Source organism: Haliaeetus albicilla, chromosome 11 (assembly GCF_947461875.1).
Source record: "Haliaeetus albicilla chromosome 11, bHalAlb1.1, whole genome shotgun sequence".
In the NCBI taxonomy this organism is placed as follows: Eukaryota; Metazoa; Chordata; class Aves; order Accipitriformes; family Accipitridae; genus Haliaeetus; species Haliaeetus albicilla.
This window is the reverse complement of record NC_091493.1, coordinates 28,626,534-28,637,842: the sequence shown is the minus strand read 5'-3', so window position 1 is coordinate 28,637,842 and position 11,309 is coordinate 28,626,534. Positions and strand designations below refer to the sequence as shown.

Below are 11,309 nucleotides of genomic sequence, written 5' to 3'. Positions count from 1 at the left end.
GATGTTTAAGTGCTTGCATTTGACTTCACAGCTTCACTTAGCTGGGTTTCTGCACATAGTCAATTACTGGGTATCAGTGGTAGCTTGTTAAGCCACAGTAATTTCGTCATTTGTGCTTGTCTGTTCCTAACTTATACTTCAGGATTCCCTGAACAGAAATGTTACACTGGCATTGCTGTAAAGAGGGCCAGACCCAAAGATTTCAAAAGCTGAGAGATCTCTAATGGCAGAAGTCTCTCATACATCACTCTCAGAGACGGCCAACCAAGTCCTTGGTTGCCTGACCTTTTCAACTTACTGACATAAAGGAAAAACAGAAACAACTGATCATTGTTTATAAAAGGGAGAATAAACAGGTACCAAATGCATTCTTAAGTAATATGTACATAAAAGATTAGCTGCATCAGGTCAGAGAAAATATTTGGCCCATTAGTCTCACCTGCACCAGTGACCAGGAGTGGACACCTGGTAAGGAGCATAAGGATGATACAGCTGTGGACAGATGTTTCCCAGGTAACTCTGCCACATTCCAGAAATCTGCAGTTTATGGACCTCCAAAGCTAAAGGAAAAGAGAGGCAGGGGAGGGACAGGGGATGTGTATGCATGCCCATGGAGGGAGATGGCTGATGCATATCCAGAGACACACTTTCATACTCTCTTTTCCTTTTTAAACAGTCTCTTGTGCCAAGGAGTGAAGAAGGTGCTTTTTCTTTTTCTTTTTTTTTTTGGCATGGGCACTCTACAGCATCTTCCAGACTAAAGTCTGTTAGATGAGAGCATGGGATTCATGGGGCCTTGTCTGCATAAGCAGGTAGTTCTGCCCTCCTATTCACCTCCCAGGCTCTAAAGAGAATCAGCCTGTGGAATGGAAAGGCAAGGAGATAATTATTTTTGGAGGGGAAGAGTAAGAAGGAAGGAGAGGTAGTTGTTTTATCTTTTAGCTTCAAAATCTTGCCTTATAACATTTCTTTGCTCCATGTGCTTTGCATGACCCCGAATGACAGACAGGGTTGGAGGACTAGTTATGGCAAGGGAAATTCAGTGAAGACAGAGCAGACTTCACGAAAACAAAATTTAAGAACAAGGACTGAAAGAGCAGCCAAAGGTAACTCTGATGTACAAAAATACATTTATTTTCAACAATTTCAAAACCACTGCCTTTTTTACAGTAGAAATATTCAAATGGAACAATAAAACCAAGAACAGTATATATATATGTATATATATGACTCATGCATTTGTATTACTGTGTTTAATACAGGTATTGCAATTGTCTGCCTCATTTAATCCTTTAAAACCATGGTGGTGGTTTGGGTTTAATGCACTGTCCAACATCATCAGAAGGAATGCGAGGATTCTCGTTTAGTTTGTCAGACCTGGAATGTGTGTGGGAACTGATTGAAGGGAAAGGGAAAAGAACATGACATCTTTGCATGTTCCTGAAACCAAAGCTTAGTCCAGAAGAAAATATACACTCTCCTGCACATGCTCTTATTGATGGCAACTTTAACTGAAAAACTCTGCAGTCCCCAGTCACTCTAGCCTCATCTCTGGTCCTTCCAGGCTTAGTGTTGGGGTTCTCAAGCACAGGTTAAACTAAGCAGAGCATCTATTGGATGTTTACATCAGATTGACAGCCATACAGAGCCAAAAGCTGCATCTCATCTCCATGTCTCATGCATTATTCCTAAGTTACAGCTAATATAGTAGAATCCATCATGGGGGAAAGGCTGGCAGTGATAGAGGTCACTGACCCAGTCTCTTGCTCACTCTCTCTGTGTCTTTTCCTCTTTATACATAACTACAGTGGGGGGGCTATTTACGTTCTAATTATGGCATTGGCTCCTTCCCTCAGGTAAATAATAATCTACAACTTCAAAGATTTCCATTATATTTTCCTCAGGGGTAAAACTTGCAGGGAAAAAAACCCTAATGACATCCCCAAGTTGTTATTTCCCAGCATGACATATACAAATAAAAGTGGCCAATACTCCAGCCTGTGCTAATGCTACCGCTCAGTACCCTTCAAAAAAGACGGATGGTGCTGGTTGCCCAATCCAAATCTTACAGAGGTCCCATGAATAGATACAGCCCTAGGTATCCCACTGGGCCACAGTACTCACCCTTCTAGTATCCTAAAGGAGCAGCTTGCAGCCATGAACTCTTTTCAGCTGCCTTCTGCCATGGTTGTGCTCTAATGCAGCAAGTAGGATTTGGCAAATGTGGTCCCATGTACATCCTAGGGAGCTCGTTCCAGATGTGCATGGAGCATACTCTGGTCCAGACAGCAGTGTGACAAACCACCCTGAGGTGTAGCGATACCCACTAAGTCTCATGGAACATGAAGTTTGAGCCGACTCAAGAATCAGGCAGGTTTTTCTGACATTTAGTTTTGGCTCCACGGATTTTGTTTGTTTGCTTCGTAGTGCCCTTAGGATAATTTTGGATTGAAAATGGCTTTCTGGACAGATGTTTCTCCAAAAATTAACTGTATCATTCATAAACTTCTCAGCCTTCATTGAGATTAAATTTCTTTTTGAGAAGTGAAAAAGTTTCCATTTTTTTTTCAGCAGCTTACTCCCAATTTTCCCTCCTTACTTCCTCCCATCTGTTATGAGATATTTAACAGCCATCTTTCAGAGTGTAAAGGGGAAAATTGTGAAAAGAAATTGTGAAAAGAAATTGTGAAAACTGTAATCCTCTGCCTTTCTTTTTAAATCAACATGAGATCAATCCCGTGAAAAACCTAGAAAATTCCAAACAACAATGAACATTTTCACTTAGTTTCCTGGTTTACAAAAGAAAAAGTTAATACGGCAAATAATGAGCATTTCACATTCAGTCCTCTGCAGCAGCTCACAAAAGCAGTCCCTCAAATCCTAATGATCAGCAAAGACTGAGATCAGCCCACAATTTAGCTCAAGGCCCACAGGAGCATTGTTTATGTACGTCCCTCCCATCTATACCTAAATGGGAAGCTATGGCCTTGTGCTAACAGTGTTATCACCAGACTGGGCCATTACTGTAAACTACTTTGGTGTTTCAGTAGAACAGAGACAGTAATGCAACAGTTTATGCACATGTGATGGATGGAAACTCAAGGTTAAATAGAATAACACAGCCATCACTCTCCAGCTTATATTAGGAACTAGAGCAGAAAAGTGAGGGAGGAAACAGAAAAGAATTATTTTTAAATAAGCAGAAAAAGCCCACAAGCCTGACTGAAATGGAGGAGAAGAATTGAGAATATTTATCTTTAATACTTCACACAAAACAGTATTTCCCTACAATTTGGGTTTACAATTTTCATCTTGAAATACCTCCTGTGTTTTTCTGCAAAATTGTGTTTAACCACTTTTCTCTCCACCTGCAGACCCATCATGATTATAACCTTTGAAAGACATTCCAGCCAATTAACAGAGTGAACACATGTAGCTGAGCCTGGTTTGTAGCCAACTGGCATGTTGCAATGCAGAGAGGTAGCAAGTAACACCTAAATTCTAGCCATCTCCTCATTTCAGTCCAGATATATTAAAGGTGATGTGGAGTCCTGTATCCAGATCCTAAGAAATGGTAACAAATACTGTCATCTGGCCTCATTTCTGCCTCCTGTTACCACGCAAGCACTAAGAATATCTTCCCAAACGTACCTCCAATCTTCCTTCCACTCCTGCTGGGTCTTATAACCCAATACTCTGCAGAATAGGGTCCATTTTTAACATCATCAATCCAAAAAAAATGGATAAACGTAACTCACCACTAAGTCAACCTCCTGCCCCCAAATTCTACCACTCCTAGGGGCTATCCTCAGTGTGCTAGAAGATTCTTAAAGAGCTTTTTCACTACTTTTTCTTCATTAACCTCCCTGTTCTAATCAGAAAGCACCAACCCACCATGCAGAAATTACTCTGATGGCATTTCCATCCAAAATTGGAAGCAGCCATTCTGCAGCGCTCGTAAGAAAGACTTTTCCTAGCTCAATTATGCAGGTCTTACCCTGCATCCCCCTCTCCAAAGAACAGTCCCTAATAGCGTGCATCATGTTCAGCCACAATTTACTACTCTTACATATCCTGAATAGCACTTTACTTCACCAGTTTAACTGCTAAAAGCATGATTTCTCATTGGGAATAAAGCTACTGCAACCTGTCCCACTGAGTTGAGGCTATACTGGGTACTGCAAGCACACTGATATTTGCTCACAGTGAGATGGTGATAATTTCACATTTTTCCTCATTTTCCCTAATGGATGTCACCAAGATCCTTCTCAGAAGTGGACAACAGTGACAGAGGTGAAGAGAAGATGAACATCATTAAAATATTCATGACAGGCTTATAGTCTGTCCTGCTAACATCCTTCTGCTCCATCGTAGGAAATGATACTATATATTAAAAAAAAAAACGCTTGCAGTTAGAGAAATAAACTATGCTGTTTATAGACAGCAGTGTCAGATTGAAATATGACAGACAACAGGAACACACTTGGAACCAAAGCGTGATTCAAGTGTTCACCACAGTCCCTGGCTGGCTGGCGTGTACGAGCACGCGCACATGTGTGTGTGCATGCGCGTGCGAGTGCGTGCATGTGTGTACGTGGTTCAGGTTTTGTTTTAAACATATCTTCTTTTACTAAACATTAAATTATTTCCCAAGAAATAAAAAGCTATGTACATTGTAATTATCTACAGTAGGCCTTCAGCATCCTTGCTATTCACATGCATGGGGTTTGGGCTGCATTCATAAACTAGGCATGCTCCTTCATTGATTGCGGTGCTGTCCCCTCCAGCCAACCTACAGTCCAAGAAACACTGACATGTGTGTCTGCTCTGATTTTTTTTTTTGTTTTCCCTTTCTCAGCAGTCAACAGTGCCAGAAGGTGACTGAAATTAAAAGCAATTAAAAGAGGCAAGACCCTGCAAAAAACTGAGACATGCATGTCATTGGAAAGTGAGGGCTGTTGGCATGTTGCAGAGCCTGGTCCAACAACCCAGCCTGAGCCCTCTGGCAGGATGAAGTAGCTGATTCATAACTTATTTTGAAAAGGGCTGAAAAGGGACAATTTACCTACAACATGCTGCCTAAGGTACTATACCTACCTGTTAGATTTGAATACTTAATTCCCATTCTGTATTTAACTGGAGGCTGGCATTCAAATCCCATTGCACACTTGACTCATTCTTTGCTTTTTCTTTCTAATCTGATAAGCATTTCCTAAATATGAAGAACCCCTGCTATTTATGAATGCAGCCCTGGTAAACAGAAAAAGCCCACCCCATCCCTTCCCAAATGATAATAATGACATATAACTCTTTCTTTTTTCATAATAATAATAATAATAATTATTATAACAATAATAATTACAAATAAAAAGTCAGAAATGTTGTAGACCAAGTGGATTCTCAGTATTAAACACTAGTGCAGTTGGGGATTTCCTTTGTGCTTTCACTGTTGGCAATTGTTGAGATGCTTCCTGTGGAGGAGAAAATGAAGAGAGTCAGTGCAGTGGCTTCAACAGTTTGGTCTATATTGCTTCTCACTTCTTCATAGGATGTGCTTGTGTAAGTGTAAAGAGAGAAAAGGTGCTTAAAAGTAACACGTCCTTTTTTGTATTTGCAATAAGCATGGAGCATGCAGAAAACATGTTACTACAGTTCAGTTGATGAGCAGTAAACTCATTAAGCTATTAGGGACATATTCACTTATAATGATAGCACACCAACAGCGTAAATTTGGCTCAGCTGATTCTTCTGAGGGTTCGGGGAATTTGGGACCCCTCCGCAGGAGAGACAGGGTCATGAGGAGGCATAGGTGTGAGCCACAGCCACTACAAACTCCTGTGTACCTATTGCTGTTGCCAGGTTCCTAGCCTGGTCATGTAACACTGCGAGAAAAGCTGAAAAACTGTAAAGAAAACTCCCTGTTACCAAGTTGCAAAGAAGGATTAACAATTTATCTCAGTGCCTGAGGCTCTGCCTGTACCTGGGGTCACAGTTGCTGCCTTTCCTAATACCCCAGTGACCGACATCCTCACCCAGACTGTGAAAAAAGCCCCACCTGAGGGCTGTCTCTCACCCATCACTCGTGTGTCCAGCTCTTTGTCCATCAACTCCTCAGGGTCTGTGAACTCACTGAGCGTGATTTTGGGGGCATTTTCACTTTGGCTGACAGAGCCAATCATTTCCTGCTCCTTGTCATGCTGAACTTGGGCATAGATGTTAATCCAAGGGATTTTCCTGCACAGGAAAGGAAAATGAGAGGTTATATTTTGTAACACAGGGATCCTTGGCATGTCATTGATTAATCAGACCAACTAAACTGAGACGAATCCCAGAAATGCAGCACTGGCAGTGATGCAGAGTATCAGTTCTCAGAATGGTAAAAGCACCACAGTGATGTTCAGCTCTGAAAGTGCCAGTAGCATCCACTAATTCCAACACTAGCATAAAGCTACCCCAAATCTCAGGCCACTGCCTGCCTATCCTGTGCCCAAAGGCTCCTCCAGCCGTAAAACTAAATGTTCTGGTCCTGCCCTTTTAAATGAGAAGTTGTGCACACAGCGGACACTGCACCCAGCTCAGAGAGCAGCAATCTACTAAGTACAATCAGCTGCAATTGCCAACTCTCTTAGTATTTATTACATGATCAGTGGTGCATTGGAAACCAAAAGTAAAAATCAATTTGAGCACTACTATCAACTGAGAAAAAATTGCTAGGCTTGTTTCTATTGGCAGGCCCACACTGACTCAGTAGGAATTGCCACATCAGGAAGAGCTATAAAGAATTGGTCCTGCCTCAGAGTACAGAAAAGACTTGGATCTCATAACATCTACCCAAAGTCTATTTGTTACCATTTCACTGCAAAACCAGTTTGCCATGCAAGTTTGCAGGGACTTATTTTCCCTTGCTGCTCAGGAAGCCAAGAAAGTGAAGGGATTATTTCTTCTTCCTTCTTCCAAGAGAATTTAACTTGGACTGCTAGAATAATATCCTTGAAAGTCAGTTAGTTAGATAGTTAAGCCTAGACAGATAGTTAGACAGTAATCCCTGAAGGAATGCAAGTTTAAAATGAGGGAACTGTGTTAAGCATCGTGGGGGTTGCTAGGATTATCTGTGTGCAGTTGCCTGTTGGAAGGTGACTGACTGTTTTTTCTAATGGCCTTAAAAGGACTCTGTGCCATGCAGTCCACACTGTTAAAATAAGGAAAATTCAGAGGACTTTTTCAGTTCCTTAAAGCACACAGGAGAAAGAAGATGTGTTCAAAAGAGACTATATAAAATGCCATCTCTTTATGCTAACCTGTCTGCTGCTGGATATATCAGAGATTGAAAGCAGTGGAAATTGCCTCAACTCTCATGAATTCAATAGATCTATGCTGATTTTACTCCAGTGAAGCTGTGGCCTCAAACGACTTGTGCTATTGGCTTGATTTGGCATTCTGTTCTTAACCAGCAGTAAGTCAGGACATATTTGGGATGTTTAGCAGCAGTTAACAAACCTCATGTTCTTCTCCCTTCCTCCTACCCTCTCTTTCTAACCTTCAGACACACCTTACAGATCACTAGAAGACTTAAGCACTACACAGGGAATGCACACATTGGATGAGAGAGGACAAACGCATTCCCATAGGATTTAAGTGCCCAAAATACATCTGGAGTTGTGTAGAGATGTGGATATGAGAACATGCCTGGAGATACTGGAAGACTTAGTTTTGCTTCCAAACAATGCAATGGTAGAGAAGTGATAGTCTTCTGACCTTTGAGAGAAAAGGTGAGAAAAGCTCTTTAGAATTGTGAGGCAGAGAGCCTCTGGGTACTTCAGAGAGTTAGGGAAAAAAGAAACTGAGACAGCTGTATGGATGTGCATGCATACACACACACCTAATCCTGCTGCACCTCCCAGCACAGACACAGGTGGCCACGTCCCACTGCACATCTCTGAGCACACATGCACACACACACTCTTGCATGCCTGTCCCAGGACACGTACACACTGACTGCCCCATTGCCCCACTATTACTCACTGCCCATACACATATAGTATTGACATGTTATATGCTCAATCTCAAAAAAAACCCCAACAAAAAAAAACAAAACAGGCTTTTTAAAGATTATTTCCCTATTTTCCCCTCTTCCTTCCAGACCTCCTTAACAAGCATCTCTCTGGTAGCAGTGTTTAACATGCTTGCTGAGTCTATAACTTGACGGACTCATAATAAGGAGTCTGTGTGCAAAGCAGCAAAGCACCAATTCTATAAAGTTGTAGAATTAAAAATTCATGCAGGCCCATGCTCTCCCCACAACCTTTTCCTGTAAATGGGAGTTCTGTATTCAGGCTGGGATCATTGTTAATCAGAAAAGTACATATGGCTAACACCTCTGCATCACTGAGAGCTAGAGGAAAGCTTTTGTTTTCACCTCCTTTTTCCATTAACAATTGTTGCATGCTCTCACTTCTGATCCATTGAGCCAGAGGTTCTAGACAGAGCTGAAAAGTTGCTTTCTGTTCTGAAAAATCAAGCTGACGACACTCTGGGTATCTGACTTAATCCTAAACTTTGTCATTTTGACCTGAGTTTGTCCTAAGCAAAATCGATGGTTTAACCACCTTCCCCCCACACACACACACTCCCAGTTTGTAATACATTCAATTTTCAGACAGATTTTAACAAGGCAGTGTCTTCCCAGCCCTGGAGCACAGCACAAGGCTGATGGCTGCTATGCTCAAGGCTCAGGATGCTTAAGTAGTACAAGAGTTGGTTTTATGAGCCGTAGTAGCATAACATGACCTGGAGACTGCCAAAGTAAAGTGCATTACCAGGCTCCTCACTGCTCTCTGGCAGCCTTCTCCCTGGTAACAGATTGCTGACCACAGAACCAAGGACATTAGGCCAAACCTAAGAATCTGTCTCACCAAGACACAAAGGAAAGCACATCTTACAAAGGGTTGTACCTATGTCTTGACACACCTCCCAGAGAGACTTCTTTGCCCTCCTCACCCTACATCTGGGAGTGAGAGAGAAATCATCAGCTGCCTCCCCAGCACATTATTAAGTCAATGCCTTAAAACAAGTCCCATGTCCCGTTCCCGATTCACCTGGGAAGCTGTATTCCACCTCACAGAAGCAGAGAGAGGATTTCAGACTGCAACAAGCAAGTCATGCTGAAGGCCTGGAAATCTGCACCTGAGCAGATTCACACACACAGGTTCTCTGGAAATTGTCCTGGGCCACTGACTTCAGTGGGAGCTTGGTAGCAGATTTTGATGTGCACAGGATCAAGCACTAGAAGCAGTGCCTCCCACTGATTTTGACAATGGTTAATGCAAGAGGTTAGAAATGAGGGGAGCTTTAAACCTGGAGATAGGATACATGCTTGTCTTATCATTCCATTTTTAATATTGTTTGTATCCCACTAACATCATTGGAGAGTACTAGCCTTATCTTGGGCTGCAGAAGAGCTGGAGAGAGAAACGTATACCTGGAATCTAGACAGGAAAAGCTCTACCTTCCCAATTTGGAGGAACTACTCATGTCCAGATTTTTTTTTTTAAGTCAGACTCAGCTTATGCTTCTAATACAATATTTTGCTACTGGGCAGGATCTGGGCACAGAGACCGTTTAACACAGTAAGCATTGTACTGAATGCAAAGTTCCTCCTCAGGAGCTCCATCTGCCTAAAATATATTCTCATAAGGCAGCCCATCAGCAAACAGGCCATTCTTATCCCATATTTTGTTCCACAGCTTGCAGCAGCAAAGTGCCACGGCCCAGCACAGGTCCTGCCTGCTGCCTGGAAGCAAAAGTTTTATATTAACATCTGGCAAAGAAAACCTCAGCACAGATTCCCAAAGGCATTTTGACGCTTAACACAAAATTTTCTGGCTTTGAGTCTGCCACCCTTAACATAATCACACCTGTTCCTCTGCAAGACTAAACTATTCACTTTGCAAGATACAAATGAGATATGGCTGCACTAAGGCAGTTGGCCAGGTGGATATAGACTGTATGAAGACATCCATCACGTGATTTTTTGACTAAGTCTGCATTGTGTAGCTCAGTACTCCGTGAGCACACAGGGTTCCCATTTCTGGTCTGTGGCTCAAACACATCTGCTGAAGCAGGTCACAGCTTGATTTCTGAGCTCTTGGTGAGCTTTCAGAGCACTGAGTTTGTGGTGGAAGGCCAGTAGATGGTCTTCTCTTTATATATGAAAAATAGGGAACTACACTGGTCCAAGCCTTAGGCCAGCATAACTTGGTCTGCATCTGTAATCTGGGCACTGCTCTGCCTAGATTTCCTGTAAACCACACAGTGTCTCCTCCTCCCATCCCCCAAAGTTTCTCAACTTACCTTTTGAATTTGTAGACTAAAAAAACAGCCAAGCCTACAAACACCACAGACAACAACATCAGCATCGCCGAACTGCTATGACCCGTGCTGGAATCAACAAGGGGTGCTGCAGGAGGAAAGGCAGAGCATTATGTTTGCAAGATATTATTAGGGAACACATAACTACCAGAGAGTTGAGCTCAACTCTGTCTTTGCCACATCTGCTTTATCACCACTGCATAATGCATACTGTTTTCGGCAAGACCAATCAGTAGGAAACAAATTGACTCTCTTGTCCTTTGAAAGCCAAGCTCTTTTTTCAAGACAGTGCAGTCTAACATCTCCCAGTGAAAAGGCACAGCAAGCCACGCTTAGCTGAATGGCTGATCACTCCTGTGTTAACACTCTGGGCTATTTCTTTTCAGGCTTTTCCAGGGACTGGAGCGGAAATGAGATTTGTGAAGTGTGGCTTAATGCGTGTCTATTCCCCTTTGGAGAAGCTACCTCAGAGCATCCGTGAACAGCACGACTCCCATCTTCCAAGGACATATGTCTGTCTCACGTGTGACAGGGATCCAGTCTTGTGAGAAGCCTCAAGGTTCATCCTTGTATTGGACCTCAGAGACTTTTTAATTGTCAGTTTTCATAATGTGGAGGAGCAATAATCCTGCACCCAAGCATGCACTACATTATAACATTCTGGAGATTTGATCCATCTATCCTTGACATTTTGGGCAGGCTAAATAAAGTGTATTACTATACCTTGTTTATGCAGCTATTCCCACAGCTCATTGGAACAGACCATCTTAATGGCCTGAGCACTGTGCTGAGAATCAAGAGTCTGATGAGAAGTCTCTAATGACGCGTAAATGATTATAAGTAGCAGCTGAGTGTTTCTCACTCTGCATAAATATTTGGTTTTGGTTTTTTACTGTTCCCTATTCTTTTTCTGTCACCCAGAAGACAGGAACAAAGTCTAT

The 11,309-nt window shown here is 42.3% G+C and overlaps 1 protein-coding gene across 1 annotated transcript in view; it reads right to left on the bottom strand.

Moving 5' to 3' along the window:
• Positions 1 to 1,111: 1,111 nt before the first annotated feature.
• SORCS3 (sortilin related VPS10 domain containing receptor 3) overlaps positions 1,112 to 11,309 on the bottom strand; it is a 315,097-nt gene continuing 304,899 nt past the window's right edge. Inside the window, exons 25-27 of the mRNA XM_069796927.1 lie at positions 10,351 to 10,456; positions 6,074 to 6,234; positions 1,112 to 5,471 (exon numbers count right to left, since the gene is read on the bottom strand). Of these exons, the coding sequence (XP_069653028.1) occupies positions 5,407 to 5,471; positions 6,074 to 6,234; positions 10,351 to 10,456 (332 nt within the window). The 3' untranslated portion in view covers positions 1,112 to 5,406. The remainder of the gene's footprint in view (positions 5,472 to 6,073; positions 6,235 to 10,350; positions 10,457 to 11,309) is intronic.